The 25,366-nt window shown below is 57.3% G+C and overlaps 8 protein-coding genes across 8 annotated transcripts in view; 4 read left to right on the top strand and 4 right to left on the bottom strand.

Annotated features, from left to right (window-relative positions):
- Positions 1-41: 41 nt before the first annotated feature.
- On the bottom strand, positions 42-6,632 carry PHSY_005704 (microtubule-associated protein; the record flags this gene model as incomplete). The annotated part of the gene is made up of 1 exon (XM_012336312.1): positions 42-6,632. One exon carries the CDS (start codon positions 6,630-6,632, stop codon positions 42-44), a length of 6,591 nt encoding a protein of 2,196 aa, XP_012191702.1.
- Positions 6,633-7,416: 784 nt separating this feature from the next.
- Positions 7,417-9,789, top strand: PHSY_005703 (hypothetical protein; the record flags this gene model as incomplete). The annotated part of the gene is made up of 3 exons (XM_012336311.1): positions 7,417-7,652; positions 8,014-9,374; positions 9,485-9,789. 3 exons carry the CDS (start codon positions 7,417-7,419, stop codon positions 9,787-9,789), a joined length of 1,902 nt encoding a protein of 633 aa, XP_012191701.1.
- A 435-nt stretch (positions 9,790-10,224) lies between these two features.
- Positions 10,225-11,175, bottom strand: PHSY_005702 (fumarylacetoacetate hydrolase; the record flags this gene model as incomplete). Its single annotated transcript, XM_012336310.1, has 1 exon — positions 10,225-11,175. One exon carries the CDS (start codon positions 11,173-11,175, stop codon positions 10,225-10,227), a length of 951 nt encoding a protein of 316 aa, XP_012191700.1.
- A 917-nt stretch (positions 11,176-12,092) lies between these two features.
- PHSY_005701 (hypothetical protein) lies at positions 12,093-13,025 on the top strand (the record flags this gene model as incomplete). Its single annotated transcript, XM_012336309.1, has 1 exon — positions 12,093-13,025. The coding sequence occupies one exon, from the start codon at positions 12,093-12,095 to the stop codon at positions 13,023-13,025; it is 933 nt and encodes a 310-aa protein (XP_012191699.1).
- Positions 13,026-13,110: 85 nt separating this feature from the next.
- On the bottom strand, positions 13,111-15,719 carry PHSY_005700 (protein phosphatase 2C; the record flags this gene model as incomplete). The annotated part of the gene is made up of 4 exons (XM_012336308.1): positions 13,111-14,237; positions 14,338-14,469; positions 14,558-14,780; positions 15,615-15,719. 4 exons carry the CDS (start codon positions 15,717-15,719, stop codon positions 13,111-13,113), a joined length of 1,587 nt encoding a protein of 528 aa, XP_012191698.1.
- Positions 15,720-16,332: 613 nt separating this feature from the next.
- PHSY_005699 (hypothetical protein) lies at positions 16,333-17,739 on the top strand (the record flags this gene model as incomplete). The annotated part of the gene is made up of 2 exons (XM_012336307.1): positions 16,333-16,335; positions 16,498-17,739. 2 exons carry the CDS (start codon positions 16,333-16,335, stop codon positions 17,737-17,739), a joined length of 1,245 nt encoding a protein of 414 aa, XP_012191697.1.
- A 261-nt stretch (positions 17,740-18,000) lies between these two features.
- Positions 18,001-18,660, top strand: PHSY_005698 (hypothetical protein; the record flags this gene model as incomplete). The annotated part of the gene is made up of 2 exons (XM_012336306.1): positions 18,001-18,029; positions 18,354-18,660. The coding sequence occupies 2 exons, from the start codon at positions 18,001-18,003 to the stop codon at positions 18,658-18,660; spliced, it is 336 nt and encodes a 111-aa protein (XP_012191696.1).
- Positions 18,661-20,593: 1,933 nt separating this feature from the next.
- Positions 20,594-25,366, bottom strand: part of PHSY_005697 (hypothetical protein) — a gene marked incomplete at both ends in the record, with an annotated part of 6,249 nt that continues 1,476 nt past the window's right edge. Inside the window, 2 exons of the mRNA XM_012336305.1 lie at positions 20,594-24,637; positions 24,750-24,913. Of these exons, the coding sequence (XP_012191695.1) occupies positions 20,594-24,637; positions 24,750-24,913 (4,208 nt within the window). The remainder of the gene's footprint in view (positions 24,638-24,749; positions 24,914-25,366) is intronic.

Genomic DNA, 25,366 nt, shown 5'->3' with positions numbered 1-25,366 from the left:
AAAAGTACAATTTCTCTAGCCTATCCGTCCGTACCTCCTCGCTACGAAGAGAACTTGGCCCTCAGCTGAGCCAACCTGTCATCCGCGGCCGAACTCCTGATCGACGAACCCCTCGGCGAATGGGTAGCCGACGAACTCGTCGGACTCCCCATCGATCCATCCGCCGCCGCCGTCCCGAAACGCGAAGACCTAGGCGTGCCCGGCGTCCCGCTCCCATTCGCACTACCTCCCGAAGGCGTGCCCACCCGCCTGATCTCCTCCATCCCCGTCGTGGCCGGGGCAGCCTGCGCCGCAGCGCTGCCGTTCATCACATCCGGATCCTCCGCCGCGTGGTTCGCGAGAGCGCGCTTGATGAACCTCTGGAAGATCGGCCCCGTCTTCTGCAGCGAGTTCTCCACGTGCTTCTCCAGATGCGGGTTGCGCTTCTGGAACTCGTACAGCTCTCGAATGCCTTGACGCGACTCGGACTTGTTCGAGATGCGTTGGAAGATGTCGCGCAACTCGGCGTGGTGCGTGCTGCTTCCTTCGTCGACAGCTCCGTTGCCGTTCTGGCTGCTGCTTCGCTGATGTCCTTCGCCGTTGCCACTTCCGTTGACCGGCTTTGACCTGGCGACTGCACCCGCGTCGGCGTCGACATCGGCGACCGCCGCCTTGTCCGCAGCTCCCCCCTCGGCAGCAATGTTGAGCATCCGGATCAGGTACTTGTACACGTAGCTGTTCTCGGGCTGCGCAATCATGTCCAGCATGCCCAGCGCCTCCTCGCCGTAGTGGTTCGACGTGTGCGACAGAATGATCTTGACCGTTCGCAGCGGCAGATCAGCGAGCGGGATGCCATCCTGCGCACGCTGTCGCCATTCCGATGGAGCGATTGCCTGCAGGAAGCTCTCCACATCGGCGAACAGCTGCTGCGGCTCCACCTGGTGCTGCGCCAGACTGTCCTCGAGGCGCTTGGCGATCTTCCACAGACACTTGACCAACAGCTCGGAGAACTTGGAGCGCGTCTCGAGCACTTCACCCTCGAGCTCGCGCAGGTCTTCCGTCGCTTCGGTCAGCATCTGCAGGCACGCGCCATACAGCAGGTTGAGGTTGCACGCCGAAAAGCAGCGAAGCACGATCACGTTGAGGAATTTGGACTCGTTCTGCGCGGATGGGTCGTCGGCGCGAGACGTAGACTGGATCAGCTGCTGCAGAAGCACCGTCAGCAGCGGAATCAGCGCTGATCGAGACAGGTACGATCCGAGCGTGCGTCCGTCCTCCCAGACGCGGTTCTTGTCGAACAGCGACGTGCTGACCACGAGCAAGTGCTTCTTCAGACGCTCGTTGCCAAAATCGCCCGATCCGGGCGAGAAGGCTCGTTGCGTCTGTTTGCTCAGCACGATGGCGAGCTGGTCGACGTGCGAGATGAGCTGAGGCTCCTCTTCGCGGATGAACGCCTCGACGTGCTTGAGTGCGAGGACGCTCTGCTCGACGTTGTTGCTCACGACGAGGTTGATGGCTTGGTCGACCGAGAGCTCTTCGTCCTCCTCCTCGGGCAGCTCGTCGGTTAGAAGTTCATTGCGTTCCGGCGCGATGGCGCTTGTCGGACGAGCAGCAGCAGCATCGCTAGGTGGACGCATTATGGAAGCGCGAGGCGATCCAGCACCCGCTGGTTTTGCGGCGCGAGGCAGGCCGATCGCAGATTGACGTGCGGCCCCTGCCGCGGGCAGACGGCTTCTGACGCCGGCAGAGGGAGCTGCTGGCTGCTGCAGAGACGAACCGGGTCGTGCGAGACGCGAAGAAGGCGCACCGGTCGACAGACGACCAGGAGACGGCAGAGCAGCGGCAGACGTGGGAAGCACAGATGCGCGCGGGCCAGCACGCGCAGCAGCGCTCGCGGCACTGGCGGGCTTCGTCGCCGCCGCGCCGGTGGACGCTGACGGCGCCGTGGTCCGCTTGAGCCTCTCCTCCAGCATCGACATCTCCTTGCCTGGCAGCGAACCAACGAGCTTGTACACCTCGTCTCCGATGATCTTATACGCCTCGCCAATCGCCGAAAGGGCGGCCGTGCGCACATTTGCATCACGGTCGCTGATCTGTTTCGCAATCACGGGAAGCGTCCGCGATGGTGAGCACACTTGAAGACCATTCTTTGAGAACAAGTAGCCGACCTCGCTCAGACATTCGGTGCGGACGCGGGCGTTCTTGGACGGCAGCCCGTTCTCGAGGTAGCTGGTGAGCAGCTTGCTTGGCGGGAAGATGAAGGTCATCTTGCGGAAGATTTCGCGGATGCGGTCGCGGAAGGCGACTTTGGCATCGCCGAACTTGGCAGTGAGGCAGGGTAGAATGCAAGCAGCTTCGTAGTCGCTCATGTGGTACTGCTGCGTGCTGAGCAGCGCCACGAGGTGCTCAAGGATGTCGAGGCACTTGAGCGAGAGACTCGTGTTGTTGTCCGTCAGGCGAATCGAGACGTACTTGAAGATCAGATCCGAGTTGGCAATGCTTCGTTCGATGGTCTCTTCCGGCGAGAGGCCGTATTGCTCCTCTGCAAAGGTCGGGCTCGAGATAAAGTCGGAGAGTAGGGTCAACGCAGCGTAGAAGTCCTTTTCTGACGAGTGGCTCTTGCTGAACATAGAGTCGACGACACCGCGGCTGAGCTGACCGTCGCACTGCTGACGCAGGACCTCGATCAGCTCGGGTCGCGGCGCACCATCAGCTGCGATCCAGTTGGCAGCTTTGCCCTCGCGCTTCTCGCGCAACGTCTTTGCTTTGATGTCTGCCGAGATGAGTGGCGCCGAGCGATCCATAGCACCACCGGCGCCTGCTCCTTGACCAGCGGCCCCATTTGAAGACGAGGCAGCGCTGCGTGAAGCGACGGTGGCATCGCTGCCGTCGGAAGCCAGACGAGGCTGGCGAGCGATGGCAGAGGAAGGTGCCTTGAGCGAACGACCTACCGCCGAGGGTGGCTTGATGCCGCCTGGACGGGCAATGGCCGATGTGCGGGGAGAAGACGCGGCAGCTGCAGCGCCAGACCCGGCGCCGGACAATCTTGCCGGTGAAGCTGCCGCAGTTCGTGAACCGGCCACAGCGGCTCGAGCAGCAGGCGCTGGGCCGGAAGCAGACGCTGGAGGAGCAGCCGCCGCAGATGCACCGGCGTTTCGAGCCGCAGCCTGTGCTTGCACTTTGGCCGCATCGATGAGCGGGATCGCCGTGTTCTTGGATGCGGTCTTGAGCTGGTTGGCCTGCTCAATGACATGTTTGTAGCCAGCTCGCATGATGATGAAGGGCAGACACGCCAACGAAGCCTTGCGAACGGCTGCAAGCTTGTCGTCGAGACACTGCACGCATGGCAGAGCGAGCGGCGCGAGATCCATACCCCTTTCGGGCGGATGCGACTCAAACCAATTGGCCAGCCAGCCGAAAAGCTCTTGCTTGAGCATCGGATTGGCGGCTTTCCCTTCGACCACGGTGCTCATGCCCGGCAGCAGAGAGCCGACACCGACTTGCTCAGCAATGGCCGTCAGCGCCGTGGTAGCCGAAGCTCGGACAGGCGCCTTGGCGTCAGCGAGCACCTGCGTTATAGGCCCAGCCAGGATGCGGGCTTGCGGTTCGAAATGCTTGTTCATGGCTGTAGCAATCTTGGCGATGGCATCGAGCGCCATGGATTTGCACATGATGTTGCTATCGGAACATCGCATCTTGAGCGCGTTGGCAAGCTCGGCCATGTTGCCTTTCAAGCGGCTGTTGGCATTGACGACAGCGAGGACTTCTTCGAGGCCTTCCTTGCGCTCCTTCCAGTTGGCGTCACCCATCCGCGCGATGGCAGCAGCAGAAACCAGACGATCGAGGTCGACGCGCGGAACGAGCTCGTCGAGCATGTCTTCATCGACACCGTTGTCCTGGGCTGCGGATTGCGATGCGCCTCCGCCGCCTCCCGATGCAGCCTTGCCAGCCGGCGCTTTAGTCTCATCGCTGAAACGCACAGGTGCTGGCGGTGGATTGGATGCCGCCTTCTCGATCTCCGCTTCGATGGTGGTACGAAGCTGCGGATTGAGATCGGCAACAAACGAATTGAGCGCGGTTCCGAGGAAGCGGGCCAGAGTTCCTATGGCTTTGGTGGCGTTGGTGCGCACGGCGGCGTTCGCCGACTTGAGGCACGTGACGAGGTAGTCGATAAGAGAGCGTACGTCGATGCCAGCAGTGCCGAACTCGAGCAGCGTCTGGTCGACCCACAGGATGGAGTCGGCGATCGCTTTTGGTGCCTTGAGGGAGCCAAGAGGCCCCAGCGCTTGCGCCAGAAGGAAACCGAATGATGTTTTTTCGGCAAAAGTCACGAGCGTCTCGCCGGCCGGTGTCTTGAGCTTGATGTCTCCCAGCTTGTCGCAGAGAGGCTGGACCGATAGCGCCACCGAGGGGCGGGCGAATGTTGGACAGTCGTTGGCGAGCAACTGGAGCGCCTTGTACACTTCGGCCATGACTTGAAAATTGCTCTCCTTCCATCCTGGCTTCTTGCCCAAGGCACGGACGATGATCTCAGACTCTACGGTCTCGGCCTCCACCTTGAGCCAATCGTTGAACTCGGTCATGCCTGCGAGACGCTCCTTCCATGCACTGCTCGCGAGTTGCGTGGCGATGCCAGCAGGGATGAGGTCGGCTGCGCGTGTTTCAGCGTCGTCGGGGTGGAAGCGATACTTGACTGGCTCGGTCGCTGAGGCAGCTGCCTTGCTACCGCCCCCGGATGCAGCTGCGGCGGGACGCGCAGAGGCCGCTGGTGCTGGTCTGCGTGCAGGTGCACTGGAAGAAGCTGCCGGTACGGCTGCAGCAGGCCTTGCGCCTATGGGTCGAGCTGCCATGCCTGGTGCTGGACGAGCGACGGGTCTTGGTGCTTGGTTTTCCTTGCCGGCAGCCGTGGGTGGCGCGGCAGATGGCGGCTTTGCACGAACAGCAGCAGCGGGAGCGGCACGGTTGGCAACGGTGGAAGGTGCGGCAGCTACTGGTGGTCTTCGTGCTGAGGCCGAGCTCGACGAAGGTACGCCCGCGCCCGCAGCTGAGCCCATCTTGACCTTGACCTCGGCCGTCTTGTACTCGTCCTGAATCTTGCCCTTCTTGATGTCGTCGAGACCGTCGAGGAAGATGTTCATGGGACGCTCGCCGATGAGCTTCATCAGAGTGCCGAGACCTGCTGCTCCTGCGTCACGGACGTCAGGAGATCCATCGGCCATGGCGGTGACCAGAGCATCGCCGATGGGCTTGATGTCAGCTTTGGCCGGGGCGACTTTGGTGGTGCGAAGGCAGCGGACGAGGAAGCGAATGGACTCGGTCTTGACAGCAGGATTCTTGTGCTTGATGCCGGTGAAGATGTGCTCGAGGATCTCGGAAAAGGAGACGGTCTGGAAGATGGCGTCGAGCGCCTTGGCAAGTACCTCGACGGTAGCGGTCTTCTTCTCCTTGAGCTTCTCGATGATGGACGGCACGACTTTGTCCTTATACCGCGAGAAGTTGTCGCGGAGACCCTTTGCCATGGCTTCGAGACACTGGCACGAGACGAGGACGACGTTGATGTTAGCGTCTTTCTGGATCTTGAGCGCAAGATGATCGACGAGGTTGTCAAAGCGACTGTCGGGCTGAACCTTTGGAGATGAGCTGAGGATCTTGAGGATGGTCTCGAGCGTCTCTTTGCGCTCCTGCCACTTTTTGGAGACAATCATTTCTTCAAAGTCGGCAGGGAAGTCGCGGCTGCCAAAGACGTTGACGGGCTCAGCCAAGTCGTATGGATCCACGTCGTCGTCTTCCTCTTGCGGAGCCTCAGAAGTGCCGGCGGTCCCCGATGCTTCGGCGACGGCACCTGCACCTTCTTGCGAGACCGGTGCTGCAGCGGCCTGCATTTTTTCACGCTGGCTGAGCAGGAAACGTGTTGGTGTAGGTTTGGAAGTGGTTGCTGCGTCAATGTCGGCGAATTGCTGGCGGAGTTCCTTTGCTTGGATGTCCTTGAGTGTGTCGATGGTGGGCTCTAGTGCCGCGCCGATGTATCTGTGGAGCTCGTGCGCCAAGAGGGAGGCTTCCGCACGGACGTTCTTGTCGGAGTGGGCAAACATGTCTGGCAAGCGCTTGAGGATGGGTTTGGGCGAGACTTGCTTGTGACCAAAGTCGCGGACGAGGTCCTTGATGGCGGTGATGCAGCCAGCCACAACTTTGGGTTGTTTGGCTTTGAGACCGTCGAGGAGGTCGGCGAGGAGTGGCTCACATCCGACCACGTCCTCCATCTCTGCATAGAACGAGATGAGCTCGAGCGCGTTCTTCTTTGTACCCGCACGCGTGGATCCGAGGCACTTTTCGACGAGGGCAGGAACGACAAACTCTCTTGTGCGTCCAGCAGGCTGACCACCAAACTCGACAAAGGCTCGTACGGCATCTACACCCTTTTCCTGTGCAACCGCATTGGTATCGACCACGATGGATTTGAGAATGTCGGGATTGCGGGTATATTGGCGAAAGATGGGGTCGTTCTCGGAAGAGGTTTTTGGGAAAGCCTTTGTGAGGTCTTCATACGCGGAAACACGCGCCTTCCACAGTTTGGACGCTAGGCGTTCCTCTATTGACAATTTGGTGAAGTCATCGTCGGTCGGGGCGGCGCCGCCCATCATGTCCGTGCTCATGATCGGCAAGGGTGGGCACGGCCACTACGATGTCGATGTGAGTGCGAGTAGGTGGGACGGAGCGTGTCTCTGATGTAGTCGTTCAACCCGAAACGATTCGTGCACGTGTAGAGAAGGAATGTGGAGCGGCGAAAGAAGAAGGACGCAGCTGCCGAAGACTGGCTTGCGGTGCGTGTCGAGGCGACGATGTGTGCGAGTCTTGAGGGAGGGTGTTGGTGGCGATGATGGTTGTGACGATGGAGAAGCTGCCGACGCCGAATGCTGAGCTCTACTCGAGAGGTGGATCAAGTCGAGTCGAGCAGCGGTGACGATGGACTCATCGCGTGCGAAATGTGATTTTTGGCAGTGCCGATGCTCAAAGGAAACACAAGGGGAGGATCTGCTCTGCAGCTGACTCTCGAAAAAAGAGTGTTGCTCTCAAAGACTAGCGGAGAGCCTCAAAACAAGGCCACCAAACGACGCGCCTCAGAACCAACACTTGACTATATCGGATCGGGCCGTTTTGTTAGCAGCCGAATCTCACACGTGAGACAAGAAATAAGCCTGGGCGCGCGCGCGCGGATCTGAGTGCCCAAGTGTTGTTTACACCCACACAACACGCGTGTGCCTCTATTCAACACTGCGCGCGTCCGCAGGTGCGTGTTGGTCTCTCTGTGTTGGTCTCTGTGCCTTGGTGGTGATGATCGTCGACCACGCGAGGCTGGCTCACGGCGAGCGAACCATGCAACATCGAGAGGCCCACGTCCGTTTGAACAGGTCACACGCACTGTCGTTGTCTCTGCCAATGCGAGCAGCATTTACTCTGCAAGCTCGGATTGCCAGGCACTTCCACAGCTCTGACTCCCCTTCTCGGGCCCCCCAGTGGAGCCACCGCCAGAAAGTTTTCACCGGCAAGCGTCGTCTTGTGCTCCGAGAACGCCTAAGCGCAGCCTTGCCAGTCGACTCTGCACCGTACAGGAAGCGCTCTGAATGTTTCTGGGGCGAGAGACGAGGCATTCAACCGCATTTTGAAAGCAAGTGGTAATTTTCCCGACGTCGTAATTTTCTCGCAACCAGCGGTGTTGCTGCCGTCGGATCAGTTCCGAGTTCCACACGCTCCACTTTTGGGCTGCTGTGAGAAAGAGGTCGATCCATCTCGCCTACCTCCTTCTGCCACCTCGTCATCATCTACCACATCATCTTTCGAGCCTAACGTCGCTCAGCTCGATAGCCTCAAGGGCCGGAGCCAACGCTCCAACCGCCGTCACTATGAGCGAAGATGGCGCCGACCTGTAAGTCACACACCATCTCTTGCAAGCATACTAGACGCCGCACGCATCGGCTGCTAGGATCGCGAATGCTGACAACTTTACATCTTGACATATCGTGTTCCCTCCCTCAGCCGCTTCGACTCTCCCGAAAAGGAGATCAAGCACTGGAAGTCCAAAGTCGCCGACATGCAAGATGCCCTCCGAGAAACCGAGTCCAGCTTGCAAGACTTCATGGAGAGCAGCAAAGAGCTCGAACAAGAGATGGAAAAGGAGCTCTCCGCCTCCAACAAGACCATCTCCGACCTCAAGCGCCGCAACGAACAGCTCACAGGTGACCTCGAAGATTGGAAGTCCAAATACTCGCGCGCCCTCTCCGAACACAACTCGACGCTCACCAATCTCCAGAAGGAGCTCGGACAGTTCAAGGAGGCTGTCGACGTCTACAAGGCCAAGCTCCGCGATACCGAACTCACAAATGACGAGCTCGAGAACGCAGAACGCATGGTCGCATCGTCTCTGGCCGATATGGAGGGCAAGTACAACAAGACGATCGAAAAGACGGCGTTGCTGGAAGAGGAGCTTATCGAAAAGACACGGCTGGACGAGGAGAATCAGCGTCTGAAGGATGAGCTGCGCGAGATGACGGAAGAGATGACCATCCTTCGCGATATGGTCACGCGCAGCAGAGCCGTCTCTCGCGCAGACACGATGGCAAGCTCGACCTACGACGACTCCGTCGTTCCTCGCTCCGATCAGAGCTTCGATAGCTCACCGAGCAAGCCCAGCGTCGCAGCTCGGGTCGCAGAACGTCCATCGTCGAGACAAGCCATCGGCTCTCCCAGCATCAACCGCGTACCCATCTCGCGACGACTCGGTGCCATGGGCCACAACCGCAGACTGAGCCGCGACGTCCGAGCCGCCGAGGCACCCTCCCTCGCCGCTGTGCAGGACGACAGCCCAGCTGCACCAACCTCTGCTGCACCCACACGCACATCCACACTTTCACGAAGAGACACACTTGCAGGCACACCCTCCCACCACGGTCACTCATCCAGCCACGGTCTCGCGTCCTCACCCTCGGCACGAGCTCAAGTCAGAGCCTCGGTGCGCGCTGCAGTTCGCTTGGGCGGTTCGGCTATCCCATCGACTCCGCGTTCCGGTATCCCTTCCGTCAGCGGCAGCGGCGGTGCTGCTGGATCGAAACGGATGATGGCCGAGATGATTTCCAAGATGAAAGCGCTCGAGACGCGAATCAACTCTGCCAAGGATCTCTCACGTGTTGTCGGACCTGGCGACGAGAGCGCCATCCCTCGTCCCAGCTCTCGCATGGCAACAATCGGCTCACCCAGCGCCAACGGTCACAACTCGTTCCACATCCCCACATCAACACCGCGTGCGCCTCGCGCGAGCATGGACGGAAACCGAACCATCGGTTCGTCGATCCCTGTTCCCTCGCGCGTGCGAAGACCGAGCTCGAGGATGTCGGAACGCGGTACGCCACCCATGCCGAGCCTCGGTCTGCCTCGATCCCAAACGCCCAGCAGCCTCCACACGCGCGGTTCCAGTCGCGGAGCAGGTTCCTCTCCCCTCCCGCCGCACGAGTTCATGGACCACGATCCAGCCAGCACCCTCCCACACGTAGCTCGCTACGCCGCAGCCCACGCCAGCGCGGCCAAACGAAGAAGCAGCATGACCGGATCGAGCATGACACACTCCGCATCCTACGGTTCGCTCGCCAAGGTGAGATCCGGTTCTACGCTGCCGAGATCCACAACGCCTTCTACGGTAGCTGCACCCAGGGTCACGCAGAGCAGCATGTCGCATGCCGACATGTCCATGAGCAAGAGGACGCCGTTGTCGACCAGGTTGGCATCGTCGCACAGGAACGGATCGAGCGCGAGGGGTAGTGTGAACGGTCCACCGAGTTCGTGGAAGAGTTCGGGTGTGGCTGCGCCGGTGTTGACGAGAAGCAGATCGGGGAGCTTGGGATCTGAGACCGAGACATTTTAGATGCCAAGCAGGGTCACGGGTAGATCTGGTGAATGTATTGACAATACGAAGTGGAAAGCTTGTGTTGAGATGCGTCTATGGGCGTGGTGAGCACATGAACAGAGTTGTGAATGAGCAGGATGAGAGGGACATATTTCGTTCAGAATTTCGGTGACTCAATCATCAAGCTTTATTTCTTGCGTGGACCTAAATCAGATATGTCCGGAAATGCACTTGCTTTGTTCCCGGCTGCTCTCCCCGCATCAGACACCCAACCCAATTCGATCAAGTAGTAGGATCGAACAGCTGCATTCGCATGAGCTCATACCAAACAGCCTCTCTGAAACGACCAACTAAAGCTTCGCCTTGAACACCCTTGGCGCCTCATCACCCTTACCCTCCTGCCTGACACCATTGATCAAGCTGCCCAACCCACCACTTCCCCACAAATGCACCGTATCACCGTCCTTCAACCAGACTTTCGGGTTCCTCTTGAATCCCTCACCCGGAGGCGTACCCATGCTCACCAGGCTTCCCGCTTCCAACGTCGTACCTTTGCTCAACTCGGCCAGCGTCTCCGCTGTCTTCCAGAGCATTTCCGAGGTATTTCCATCCTGCATGATGCTGTTGTTCAACTTGGTCGTGAGATGGATGGCGTCCGGATTGGAGATGCCTCTGGGGTTGGAGGCGGATACGAGACACGGACCGATGGGAAGCCAACCGTCGAAGCTTTTGCCCAACCCCCACTGCGGGACGGCGAACATGCGCGTTCGAGCGGACACGTCGTTGGAAAGTGTATAGCCGAGAATGGCGTCCATGGCTTGAGACGGTGTGACGTTTTTGATGTTTTTGCGCAGGACGACGACGAGTTCGACTTCGTAGTCGGATTCTTCCGCCGCACAGGGAGGAATGACAATATCCTGACTGGGTCCGGAGAGCGTCGAGAGCGGTTTGTAGAACAGGATAGGGATCGAGGGTCGTTTCTTGATGGCGTCGTAGGAGGCTTGTCCCGGTTGAACAAAGTTGGCTCCTAGCGCTCGAATGGTAGGCACCTCCGTTGGGAGAAGCGGGGGAAGCAAGGTGGATACGGTTTTGATGACACCAGAAAGGGGAGCGTTGCCAGAGAGCGGGTGGGCGAAGAGGACGTTCGCTTTGATGGGACCGGATTGGTTGGCGTACGCGACACCGACGTCGAGGAGGTCGTCGATGGGTTGACCAAAGTAGGTCTGACCGTCTTCTCGCGCAACGAAGCGGATCAGTCGCCACCACGAGGTGGGTGCAGATGCAGATGCAGATGCTGTCATGGCTAAGTGAGGTTTGCTTCAGAGAGCGCAATGGAGTTGTTCGTAGCGAGAAGAAGAGACCGAACTTGAGATCAAAGTACAAATACAGCATTAGACGATGGCCCAGGTAGAGGCAAAGTTTCCCCACACCAACCGATACACACATACACTTTGACCATGCAGATAGAACCACGCCAGTCTCTCCGGCACAACGGGCAGCTTTGACAGGCGGCTGCCGGTCAGAGCGCGATATGCACGATCGACAAGCGGCCTATGCAGCAGTCTCTGGTCGGGTTTGCTCCGCAAATTCCGCCTTTCCAAAAGCGCCCCAAGTGAAAGCGACGTCATAGATCAGAACAATGTTAGGTCGCGATGCTCTATATGTCCATCCCCACGGCGATCTTCAGCTGTCCGGGGATAAGCGCTGCAGTTCGAGTTCACCACAGGAAGGCTGGGTTGCCACTACAGGTTTGCTGTCCTCCATGTCTGATACCCGTACCAGGTTGAAAGGTCTTTGGCAGTAGTGAACATCCATAGTGCGTAGAGGGGTGACCGCCTCGGAATCCGAGAGAGAGCATCGAGGGATGACAAAACATGTCACGTCGAGTAATGCCGTCGCTCTGCCTCCACAATCGCTTTTTTCTTTCTTTCTTTGTGGTGGTCTGCTAAACGCCGTCATGACACGGACCACTCAGTGCTGTAGCGAGATGCTGATGGAAGAGCGAAGCGCCGTTTTGACGCCCTGCCTGTGTGCTGAGCATCGAGCTTGGTTCAACCGTATATGAGCCTCAGTCGCATTTGCGTTCAAACTCCTTCTCCCCAACAACGACCACATCTTCATGTTCGCTCAAGCAACCCCCTCTCTGCGAACCAACCTTGCCACCGCCCTCACAAACCAAATCCGAACATTCACCACCTCCCCCATCACTTCGGCCGCCATGAAGCCCGTTCAACTCTACACCGCTGGCACTCCCAACGGTCAAAAGGTCTCCATCATGCTCGAGGAGATCAAGGCTCTCAACCCTTCCTTCGAGTACGAGACGCACGCCATCGACATGAGCAAGAACCAGCAGAAGGAGGACTGGTTCCTCAAGATGAACCCCAACGGTCGCATCCCAACCATCCTCGACCCTAACAACACCGCTACCGATGCCGAGGGTTTCCCTGTGATGGAGAGTCTGGCGATCATGTTGTACCTGGAGAAGAAGTACGACGACAAGCACGTCTTCAGTTGGTCCGATAGCGATCCCAAAGGCGAGAACTACAGAAACCAGGTGCTGCAGGTAACTATCTTTCCCCACATTCATTCTGCGAACCACTCGATAAGCACTCCAGTTCCTCGCATGCTGACTCCTTTCCTCTTATCCCCTCTCACATCTTCTTCGACGCCTCTTCAGTGGTGCAGCTGGCAAATGGCCGGTCAAGGACCCATGCAAGGCCAAGCCAACCACTTCCGCATGCAAGCCGTCGGCGACTCCAAGAACGTCGTCCCCTACGGCATCAAGCGATACCACGACGAAACCGTTCGACTCTACTCCGTTCTCGAAGCAGGTCTCGAAGGACGCGAATACCTTGTCGGAGATGGGAAAGGAAAATACTCTCTGGCTGATATGTTGACCTTCCCCTGGGCTCTGTGGTACCGCTTCGCCGGTATCAAGCACGAGGAGGTGGGACCGAACGTTAAGGCTTGGATCGAAAGGATCAGGGCTAGACCTGCCGTGCAGAAGGGCCTGGAGGTCCCCAGCAAATCGGAGCTCTTGAAGAAGCTTGACGACGTAAGTAGACAAACGAGAAGAAGAGAGAAAGAGAGAGAGAGAGAGAGAGAGAGAGAGAGAGAGAGAGAGAGAGAGAGAGAGAGAGAGAGACGATGAGAGGGAGAAGGGATGGCCGAGCGCGCTTTTGCGCAGTCAGCTTCGTCGATTCCATTGCATGCTTGAAGATGGGATAAGCTCGCTCTTAAGCGCTCGAAGCGTCTTGTGACTTTGCAGAGGTGCTCAGCTCATCGTCGACCTCCATCTTGTCCGCCTCTTGTGTCGAGCTGGCCGGCTTTGCGTCCATGTGCGGCGACTCCACCAGCCTCGGCTCGGCGTCCTTGCTTTCCGTCGAGCTTGCGGTGGTGGCTGCTTTGACGTTCGACTCGCCGCTGCTCTGTTCGGATTGCTCGTCCCCGCTGTCCTCTTCGTCGACGACGTGTGCCTCATACACCACATCGCCCTCGTCCGAACGTCCGCCGGGTCGGAACACGATGCCGGCTCCGCTCAGCGCACCCGCCAAACCGCCGGGCAATCGTAGCGATCCCGCCGCTCCGTCCTCGCCGTCCTCGCCGCGCGACAATCCTCCCGAGAGGAGCGATTGGATGCTAACGGCACCGTCCATACCGCTCTCCTCACCGCGCGCAGACGGTTGCGTGTTTTTGAACACGGGTGCCACGTCCTGAGGTGTGGTGCGACCAAATTTGGCTACCTCGATGTTCTCCTTGATCCAGCTGTACCACTCGTCCTTGGTTCGTCCGTTGAGCAGCGCGACAACGCAAACTGTCATGTTGTCGCAGCCGATACCGCCTGTGTCGGAGTCCGGAGCGAGGCAGCGGTTCATGAGATCCTCGCAGATCTCGGTGAGCTCCTTGCCGTTGGCGACCGAACGTCGCACGATATCCACCACGTCCTGACTGCTGAGACAGTCCCAAATACCATCGCAGGCAAGCACGAGGAACTCGTCTTCGGCCTCGAGAACGTCCTTTTCGAGTACCTCGGGGAAGGCGGTGACGATCTGCTCTTCTACAGGAAGTTCGAAGGAGCGCTTGAATTCGAAGTCACCGATAGCTCGACTGAGGGCGAGGTTGCCATTGACACGTCCCCAGCTGACGTATCCACCGGCGTTTTCGATACGCTCTCGCTCGGAATCCAGCGTAGGCTTGTGGTCGGTGCTCATCTCGAGACCTGCTCCGGCTCGGGATAGCACGCACCTCGAGTCACCGGCATTTGCGACAAAGATTCGTTCGAGACGTTTTGGGTTCTTGGCATTTGTCTTGACAAAGGCAGTCACAGCAGTACAGCCGGAGGGATCGTTGGTGTAGTTGGGATCTGTAGCGAAACACGAGGTCAGAAACGAGTCGCCGAGATGGCACCGGTTAGAGGGCTTTTCGTCGGCAGATCGATGTGCAAGTGCAAGGGGCAAACATACCTTTTTTGAGTTCTTCATCAACGTCCAAGAAGGCCTTTTGAAGCGCTTCTGTGTATGCACCCTGCTTGAACTTGTCCTCAGAGATGAGAGTGTTGTGCAAGCCGCGACCACAGTATTGGGCGACGGAGGAGCCTGTTGTTAAAATGGAAAGAGGAGAACTGTCAGCTCGTCATATCCTTGTTGAATACATCATGGGCGATTCGCATCATCGATCACCTACCACCATGACCATCGAAGACGCCGAAGAAATTGCCAACGATGCCGCCTTCCGCATTTTCAATGTCGAGGATGGTTGTATGAGCATCCTCCATGCTGATTCGCCAACCTTGCATCTCGGAGATTGCGTACAGAACCGAGTCATTGCCGCCCGAAGACGTCGTCTTCTCTGTGACGGGCTCTGAAAGTGTCTGACCCATGATGACGGAAGCGAAGTCTTGAGAACCCTGCTAGGAAACCCGGGGAATGTTGGGCCAAACGAAAGAGAACTCGCGGAAAGAAGGCTCGAATCGATAATTGGAGTCGAAGGACGTATGCGGATCGTGACGACGACAGCAACCTATTGGTAGGATGTCTCCAGATGGACGGATGCGACTCGAAGAAAATCTGAGCTTTGCGGATTGTCGGCTTTGGGGAAAGATGGAGGAAGCTGGGGTTGGAATGTGAGCTCGAGAAGGACCGACCTGTCTGCGTAGCAAGCTACTGTAGTCGCTTTGTAAACAGGATTGGCGTCAATGGCGTAGCAAAGCGGTGCGAAGAAGCAAAAGGCCAATGCTTCGGAGACTTCGTTGAAAAAGGGAAAGCTGAGTCGATGACAGAGGTTGGTGGCAGGACGGAGAGATGATATGAGCGGAGCGATTCCGGTCAACGAAGACGAACCAGCTCCAGGCCACACAGAAGCTGGAGTGCCAGAATGGATGGAGCGTCATCCGACTCGAAACCGTATTTTCTGGTTATTTTCTCTTTGGGATGCGAGGCACGATGCCCCAGCGACAGGTCTCACTCAGGTAGTTCACTCACGCAGCCTGCGATGGATACTGGATGAGGCCATTTTTTGAGCGTCAGTCAGTGCACCGCGTCTGTGTGTTGTTTTTGTTCCGCACCGTGAGTGTTAACTTGGCTTGCGTGGTGACCGAGAATCAACGATGACCCGCGGTCTAGACACTCTAGACTGACGAGTCCCTTTCTCCACGGACAGGAAGAAAAAAGAGCTCCTGAGGATAAGACAGCTGGGCAAGGGCCACGCAACCCCCACTTCGCCATCAGAAAGGCACACTCACACATGCGTCCGTCAGCTTGCATTTGCCTCGAGACATGCAGATCCTCGTTTCTCGACTTTCTTCCTCATCTCCTTGAGGAATTACGATGGCCTTTCCACTTTCCATTTGGTCTTTGATGAGCTGCTCCGTGGATGAGTCTTCCGCTGCTGCTCCTCCGTGCTTTTTGCACACCCGTCAGACCGTAACTGGATCGTGACTCGCGAGGAGACGGGCTGTTGTTTACGCAGCTTTGCCAGGGCTTCTCCAGACGCTGGAGAATTCAACACGCCAGAGCCGGGATCAGTCGCGTGAGGAAATAAATGCTCATGGAGAGACTCGCACGAGTGTTCGAAATGTCCTTTCAGATTAAACCCATGTAAGATTTTAGCAAGTTTTTCCGCTGAATGAATTTTCCTTCGACTGGCGTGTGGGCTTGTATTCGCAACCTTCAGACTTCTTCCACACTACCGAATACAATTTGTAGCCAAGAGCGCTTTTCGGAAAGCAAGGGTCGTAGCCATCTTCCCTTTCTTTTCTTCTTGAGCCTGTCGCCGAGTCGCGGTGCTGCCTTCCGCTGCCGCGATTTTGAATTGGGTCTCTGCTGAGAATTCTTTTTCCAACGTCTTTCGTGGCTGCTCAGTCAAAGTGTGCTTTGAGCATCGTCTTCGCGATCCTCTGGTCTCGACACCATCCGACTTGTTCTCCTCCACCACTGCTAGATCCACCGCAGACATCAATCATGGTAAGTAGACTCATCACGATCGTCTCCGATCAGCAGACCAACGCAAAGCAAAGCAACGCCAGCATCTTGGCAATCGGTCGCGATTCGTTCCTAAAGCAGCATCTCTGACCACGACTCTTGCAATACGTTTCTATTCCACCTCGTCCTGTCGCATCTCTGCAGCGGCCCATCTTGTTGTCGGGACACGAGCGCTCGCTCACCCAGGTCAAATTCAACCGCGAGGGTGATCTGCTCTTCTCGGTCGCAAAGGATCCGACCATCAACGCTTGGTTTTCCCACAATGGCGAACGTCTTGGCACTTACGAAGGCCACAACGGTACCGTCTGGACCGTCGATGTAGATTGTAAGTTTGCCATCGAACAAGCGGCTCGTGATGAAGACCTCCAACTGACCCGATCTTCCTCGCTCCACTTCTCGTCCCGCATAACCTCCGACAACGTTCCAACGTTTACTTATTCAACGTTTGGCGCGCAAATTTGCACGCACCTTCCTACTCCCCTCGACCCTCACAACTTCGTCCGACACTGCATTGCCCTCTTTTCAGCCACCTCGACACTTCTCGTATCCGGATCTGCCGACAACCAGATGCGTCTTTGGGAGGTCGCAACGGGCAAGTGCCTCTTCACCTGGGAATTCACCACCGCCGCTAAGCGTGTCGCCTTTTCGGAAGACTGCACACAGGTCCTCGTCGTCACCGAACAGCGTATGGGCTTCCGTGGCTCCCTGCGTGTCTTCCGCATCAACCGAGACCCTGCCACTTGGACACAACAGGACCCTGAACCCACGCGCACCATCACCTTCTCTGGGCCCAAAGCCGTCGTCGCCGCCTTCGCCCCTTGCGATCAATACATCGTCACTGGCCACGAAGATGGAAAGGTAGCCACCTACTACCACGACGACAAGGAGCCCGAGAGCGGCATCGACGCCGAGCTCGAGGAGAACTCCACCAAAGCACACACCGACGTCATCTCGGATCTGCAGATGAGCGCCGATCGAACATACTTCGTCACGGCGTCCAGGGACAAGACGTCCAAGCTGATCGACTCCAAGACGTTGCAAGTCATCAAGACGTACGCTACCGAGACGCCTCTCAACAGCTCATCGATTCACCCCACCAAGCCGTTCGTGATTGTCGGAGGTGGTCAGGACGCCATGAACGTCACCACCACTTCGGCGAGACAGGGCCGATTCGAGACTCGATTCTGGCACAAGGTATACGAAGAGGAGTGCGCTCGTCTCCCGGGTCACTTTGGTCCCATCAACACCATCGCCATTCACCCCGCTGGAACGGCTTACGCGTCCGGAGGTGAAGATGGATACGTTCGTGTCAACTGGTTCGACCCTGGATTCTTCAACTCGAAGCTCTACGGTGCCGACCTCGAGCTCGCCCTCGAGGACCAATAGACGGTGTCACACTCTTGACTTTGTACGCAGAGGTCATACTAAAAAGTCGGAGGGAGCGGAGACACACCACTGTCTTGCGCTCTTCCACGACAAAGCACCTTGCACTTTGGTGCCTCTCTTGTTTCCATTGTAAATTAGCCACTCAGCCAAATGCTTGCAACCAGCAACACATTTGCCCAATCTCACTCGCCGTTCGACCGGCGTGCAGATGCGCTGCTGCCGAGAAGGTCTTCTTGAGGGGCACACAGCGGTTCGCTGTTGATGATTGAGCTGCTGATCATCGCCGAGGCGTGCGTCGAGGCTTGCCTTTCAAGCTTCCTGACCTGATTCTTGGGATACGGTCTGTACAGATTAAAGGCGGTGCGTTTGGTCTCTCATCGTCTCACAACAGACTTCCGGAGACTTCATCTTGGAGGTACTCAAGGTGAATTTCGAACCACAGCCTCAATCCAGCAAAAAGACGTGGCTGTGATAACAAAGGATAGCGATTAGACTTATGAATGGCACCAATGACAATTGCTAGGGGTATACATCTTCAGCGATGAAAGGGGGTATCAAAGATTGCTTGAAGTCGACAAGCACCCGACGAGGGCCATCCTTGCTTTCTCCTACAGATCCTTAGGCGAGCCCAACGGACTGATTCCGCTTGACTCGACGGGCGATGCGGACGAAGACCTCCGATCACCGTTTGTCGAGCTCTTGTCCGAGTCCTTGCTAGCTCTCCTGATCCAGTTGCTCAATGTAGGAGACAACGACAATCTTTCCAACGAGGTGGCCGAGTCACGCTTTTTCTTGTTCGACCTTGTAGAGACTCCAGAGTCATTCTCAGACAGCTCTGCTGTTGTAGTCGTTGTTCGTGAACGTCGTGAGACAGAAGACGAGTGCTTCGATGTGGAAGATGTGGAGCGTGAGGAATTATGAACGACGGCAGTGGTAGCAGTGTTGGGTTTGACACCGTTTTCGAGGAGATGCAATGGCCAAGGCTTTTGAATGGCTTGAGCCATCTCGTAGCGTGCACGGAGCTCGGCCGCTTTTTGTGAGGAGCGTCCACCGTTGGATCTGTATGCTGAGGAGGAGGATGCGCTGGAACGCGATCGGAACGAGGCCGAGGAAGAGGCGGAAGCTTCCGCTGCGGATGCCTCGGGCGACTTTTGTCGTGACATGAGAAGAGGCATTGTGTGAGGCGCTGCCGTGTTCCGAAAGCAGGTTGTGAAGAGTAGCAATGCCGGTTGTGTCGGTGCGGTGACTGCGCGACGGTGGTAGCTGAGCGTCAAGGGATCTGCGTTTATGATGTTGAGCGAGAGGCAGTGATCAAAGCTTCGGGATAGTCCAACGAGAACCCCTTGACATATATATCGTTTAGTGATCCTACACTTCGAGTTTGGCCAAGACACGAGAGCGCAGTGGTCTCACTGGCATGAAAAGGGATTAGCCAGACTGCTGCAAGCGAGAGAGCCATCCATAGGCATCCTACCTGCAAAAGCACGGCTAGAGCCAAGAACCCATTGCATTGGGTCTACAGACGCAGAGAAGTTGACACACAGCCAAGCCGAGACGTGATGCCGACTCTCATTTTGAAGATTCTTGGCGTTTCATCTAAACAGCATTTCACGCTGCTCTGCTGGTTATGACCTTCTGCTCTGCCGTTGTATTTTCGTGAGCGAATTAAAAAAGCAAAACTTGACCGAGCTGTCCATTTGGGCAGACGGGCAGTTTTGAACTGAGGAAAAGGGGAAAAGCCCAAGTTTCTTGGCATTTTTTCAGCGAATGAGAAAAGTGGAGATGCGAAAAATCGGTCTGCACAGCGCAGCCTGAGGCTTGCTTGGCGGCACCTTGACGATCCCACCGTGGATGACAATATGCAGCTTTAGAAGCGGCAGCATGCCTTCAGGGTTTGGTGTCAGTTTCACATTTGATCTCAGCGACCCTCTCAGCTTGAGCATTGCACCAGGCAGCGGGACGGCTAAAGCACGATCGTGCCCAGCACGCCCAGTCAGGTGTAGTCAGCCAAGCAGCTGGTCCATTGACCAGTGCATGTGCTCCAAGAGTCAATTTCAATGTGCTAACGGGTTCTTGAAGTTTTTGCTCTCCGCCCTGCCCTGAGTCTGTGAACCAGGGTCTCTTCTTGAATTGGTCTCGACCGGCAGATACACATGCATTTCCGCCCTCCTCACCAACGCGAGATTCTCGAAGCGACTTGGCGTCGTCCACCTTACCCGAAACTTTGACGCCGATCAATTGTCCGTCGTCGCCATGCGATCGCTTCCCACCCTCTCCTCAACCGAGTCGAATATGACTGTATCAGCCAGTAGGCGAGGTACCACCCCGATCGGGCCAAGATTCTACCTTTGCGCCGCCGGTTTTGCTCTCAATCATGCCAAGAGAATCGAGCAATAAAGTGTGTCAAGCGCTCCCAAGTGGCGCACTTTCCCACGAGCCTCATCGCTTGTACCATAAGAACTGTCCTCGAATCGTCCGGTAGAGTCTTGGCTTCGTTGGCTGCAGGGCCAAGGAGCTTGTGCTGTGACTGCACCGAGACGTTGACATGGGTGCCAAAGCGTTCGCTCCAGCAACCCAACTCCCTCTTGGCTCTCTGTCTTGGCAGATATTTCACCCTCAACCCTGACTTTCCCGGACCCTGAAGCAACCTTATTCTGTGTCCTTGATACAGTATTCTGCCGCCCCGCACGACAGCTTCCTCACGCCGCTATCTCTGCCAAGCACATCAATGCGACAGCAGCGCACAAAAAGCAATATGTTCTTCTTTGTCTGAATTCGAAACGGAAGGAGTGGATATCAAGATTCTGTTCATAGCTTGTTGGGTATCAAAAGAGCCTTCTCACGCGCCGGCCCTTCATCGCATGGAAGCGAATGAAGCGGACCATGCGGTAAAGGCGGCGGCGTTATCTGAATCGAAGTGTAAATATTCGGTATCCGTTCGCGTAGTCCACGCCTTTTGATCGCGCAGGATCATTGCCTGCTGCGCACCAAAGTTCCTGCCATCGCGATCGAAGCTGGATCGATGTTGATGCTCCAATCCCTCGCTCAGGATGTCGAGATCGCTCATCATGGCCATCAGTGACGAGATGGTGCGTTGGTTGGCCGCCTCGCGAACCTTCTTCTGGGTGGAACGATGCACCACCAGCGAACGACGCTTGTTTTGGTTGGGACCGTTGAGCGCCTGCACCACGGTGTCGATGATGCGTCTCGTCTCGGTAATGACTCGCAATGCTTGGCCATAGTTTTTGCGCGAGATGAGCAACAGGGACCGGGTCATCATCTCGGATACCAACACCTCGAGTCGTCGACGCGTGACCGTTGGCTCGGCTACCACGGCCGCCAAGCCAGGTGGTCCGTTTGTCAAAGGATCCGTCGAATGCGTGTCGATCTCGAGTGTCAGGATGCCCGGATTGGCGAGCCTCGATGTGGTCAGCCCGGTAGCAGGGTCCTTGAAGCTGAGATCGGCTTCAAACACACCCACTTCTTCCACCATCTGCTCGAGGAAGGCTTCAGCGCCATCCGAATCCACGATGCTGAGATTCTGGATGCCCATCCTCTGCATGAAATCGTCGGTGGCACTGCCTTGCTCGATGGGACCGGGACCGATGCTCTTGTTGTCCTGCCTGTCTGCCATCAAACTCGGCAACAGGCTAGCCAGATCAAGCTCGAGCTCGATAAGCAGATCCTTGGCCTCTCCGAACTTGATCTCGCCAATGTCAATGTCGACGTCCTTGCCGGATGCCGAGATGATGGCGCCCGGCAATCCTGCGATCTTGCGGATCCTAAAGCAGTTATCCTCGGGAACACCGATGTGGACCTTGACATCGGTCAGTGCCACCGACATGGTAGAACCGAGGCAGCCAGCAATGCATTCACGTAGCTGGTACCACTCGCGGACGAAGGTGTACGAGCCCCGTGTGTGATTCGAGAGAAGCCAAAGCGACGAAGGATCGTGTGTTTTGCCGTATCCAAAGCAGTGTATAGCGACGTTGGCCGCTTCAGCCCGCGCCATGACCAGATCCATCTGATTCCGCTTTGGTCCGTCCGAGGTATCGTTGATGAGCATCATGCTGGTCACAGAGTTCTTGGCCTTCCTGCCGAGCACCACATCGAGGCCGACATTGACCGCGGTCACCGAGTCGATGCGCTCGCTCGAACCTCCGAGCTTGCTTAGATCGACGCTGAATGGATCGGCCTCCTGCGTCTCCCATGGACGTCCGATGTTCTGGACAAATTCTTGCAGAAGCTGTCGGCTTGCTTCACGGTGCGGGTTGAGCAGTCCAGTCCTCTTGACCCCGCCATCGATGCCGACGGTGAAAGCGACAAGAGAGACGCGATCGTTGGGGCCAAGACTGTGAATGACGAAGTCGAGCGTGGAACGGATGAGGCGCAGCTTGAGGGCCGCCGAGGAGCTGATCGAGCCGGAAACGTGCTCTGGCAACACCGATGGTACGGAAATCATAATGACGAGGTCTATCGGCGTGTGAGGCAGCATGCTGGGAGGAGGGATTCGCGGATCCAGACCACCGGAGCTTGACCATTGCTGTTGCGAAGGCACGGTATCGCTTGAAATCGAGACTCGGTTGGCAACCTTTGAGGCGTGGCCCTGGTTGCTGTGGTGGCTGGACGAGACATTGGACAATCTCTTGCTATTCTGCGGTTGGAGCGCCGCCACGGATACGTGGTGAGAGCCGGTCTTGCCACTCAAGACGGAAGCAGCGCTGGTGAGGGGTGGCGCCACGATTGCGCGCTGGGCAGTCAACCCTGGAGCGTCAGCGGGTTTGGCTGTTTCCGAAGCGGCCTGGGCGTCGGAGCTGTTGTCAGCCGCAGGCGGCAGAGCTGGGGCAGCTTGCATGGCAGGAGACTTGCCCACAGTTTCTGTGAGCTCCTTGAGACGCGACTGCCACACACGCATGGTTTCTGTCTCTCGGAAGCACAGCACGAATTGGTCCAGGTTGTCGTCGTCCATTGTGATGCTGAGAGTGTGATCGCCCGCCACGGTCGTGTCGAGGACGCGTCGAATGTGGCGGAGGTAGATGCGGCCTTTCAGCTTGAGAGCTGGCTTGCCCGTCTCTGCTTCCACGGAGCCGGCGCCGCTAGCAACACTTGCGGAGGTGCCGTTGGCCATGAATCGGCCCAGACCTTTACGTCGCTCCTCGGTGACGCAAAGCAATGCTTCCTGGAAAAGGTAGACGTGGAACTCGCGGATGACCGAGTCCTGCCTGATGTTGAGCAAGTCGTGCAGGACCAAGGGGCCAAAGTGCTCGATCGAGTGACCCTTCCAGTCGGCGACGCGTTGCTTGAGATCATCGAGCACAGCTTGTATCGGATCGGTAGCAGCAGGCGCGCTCGGCGTAGCTGCGAACGAGAAGGCCTGATCCTCCGGCGTATCGGGGCGAGCCATGACATTTTGCTTGTCGCCTTGCTCGGTGAAGCCAACACGAGCGTCTGGCATCGGGCTGCGACTTCGATCAGAGGTGCCGAAACTGTTGGCGCCGTCGGCGTTGTAGCCAGGGCTGGTTTGCTTGAGATCGTCCGAGACAGAGTCGTCGTCCTCGCGTCCCGCCTCGTTGATGCTCTCTTCCGCATACTCGTCGGAAATGGTGTCTAGCGCGTGGTCGCGCGTGTCGAACGCGGAGCGACGCGAGGGGACTTGGATGGACAGGACTGAGACGACGTTGACTTTTGAGGCTTGTTGTCCCGCTGATTTGGAGTAGATGGTGCTGAATTCCGGTCTGGCTCGAACGGTGGGAACAGTCTGAGTGCTGGACGAGCTGGATGAGAAGGAAGCGGCCGAGCTCATCGTGTGGCGAGGCCGGATGGGTTGCGGCGACTCGAGAGGATCGTCTGCGTGGGCTTGCGGCACCGCAGTCTGGTCACCTGACGCGAGCGTGGAGGGGGGACTTAACGGATCGTCGGCCAGCGCTTTGATGCCTGCAAGCTTTTGCGACTTGGCCGAGTTGGATTCGCCGAGCGCAATAGGTTTTCGGCAGACACCGCACATGCCGGGAGGGCCGATGCTGTGTCTTGCGGCCGAACCAGCTCCGCGCAATCTGCTGCCCGGGTTCTGAGCCGCCAGCAACGCTTCAGGAGGACCGTAGATGGCAGTGAAGCAAGCATTGTGAAGGGCGTGGCCGCAGCTGGGGACGACGTGGGGCTTTTCGCCTGCGAGTCTGTGCGAGAGTGGCTCCAGACAGACGGGGCAGTCGACCTCGGACATCTCGGTGAATGTCGTTGCGGCTCTGACAGTGTTGGAAATGTCGGTGGAAAAGGCGCGCGAGTAGGCCGATGGATTCTCGCTCATCTCGGAGATCGACACGGTCCTACTCAGACCTTTGTTGTGCGTAGCAACGGGTGACAGCGCTTTGCGGTGATGGTACGAGTCCGCATTACCTTGGCCCCGGTCGGCTATGCCCGATGGTGCGCGACGATCCTGATGGCTGATGACTTGGACGTGGGGCACGCCAGTACCCATCATGCGTTCGAGCTTGCTCTGCCTGGCATTCTCTCTCGGAGTGGCGCTCGATACGCTACGTTTCGATGGGAAAGCTTCCTGCGCAGAGCGAGGATGTGAAGCATGATTGGCAGAGAGCGATCGAGTCGAGGCGCCGTAGCGTGCATCAGAGTAGAAAGAGCTGTCGCCGGTCTGGCGCCATGAATTGAGATCGCTGTCGTTGGAAACACCTTTTGGCTGCGAAAACTTCTTGACTCGAAGGGAGCCAACGTCGAAGAGACCCATGACGTCGACACTGATCGCGATGGGCGAGAGCGGTGGTCTATGAGAAGGCACGAAACGGTCGTGGTTGCTCGCAACAAAGATATATGCGTGTCGAGCAGCACAGCCAAACACGGAGCGGATGAATGCAAGCGTGCAGACGTAGCAAGATGACACGGGATCCTAGCGTTGCGCACAGTGTCTACTGCTCTATATTTGTACGAAGAATGGTGGACCGGTCCGAGCTTAGCGCGGCGGTAGCGTGAGAGGATGCGTTGTGGAGTTATGACGCCACCTGAGAGGCTGTCTTCGCTCGTTGAATACTGCGGATAACGATGTTTGGTGGGCCGTCCTTAATGGACAAGCGAAGGTCGAACAGGCTCGAAATGAGCGGCAATGTGGGTGGTGAACGGTAAGGTCCTTGCGTGGGAAGCCAGATCCGTGGGATACCAAACGCCCCTTAAAGACGGAAATCCGGAGAAAGAAGCCACGGTAAACGGTTGGCAGAAGCGACGGCAAGGTGGGTGGATGGTGGAATTGAAGAAAGCGGCTCGAGCAACGAGCAACGAGCGACGAGGTGCGTGTATCAGGCTGATGCTAGATCAGCGAAGGATCGCGAGTGCAAGAGAGGACAAAAGGTGGCATGCACGCAGGGCGAAAAGTGTCGCGAAGAAGAGAAAAGCACAAGGAAAGCGGGCTTCCACAGGGCAAGAAGCCTCTGAGACCAACAGGAATGGAAGTCCCATCCTCTCAGCCCCGCTTCGTACTACACTGTACCGCGCTTGGATTCAAAGCATGTACTGCAACGGGCTTCGACTAAACTTTGATTCGAGCTCGGTTGCGGCAGGCGAGCAGACCGTGCAGAAGACAAGGCAGCTAAAGTGCAGACGACACGAGACACAGTGTTGCAGC

Source organism: Pseudozyma hubeiensis (genome assembly GCF_000403515.1).
Source record: "Pseudozyma hubeiensis SY62 DNA, scaffold: PHS52, whole genome shotgun sequence".
Lineage (NCBI taxonomy): Eukaryota > Fungi > Basidiomycota > Ustilaginomycetes > Ustilaginales > Ustilaginaceae > Pseudozyma > Pseudozyma hubeiensis.
The sequence above is the reverse complement of the archived record's forward strand: the minus strand, read 5'-3'. Positions and strand labels throughout refer to the sequence as shown.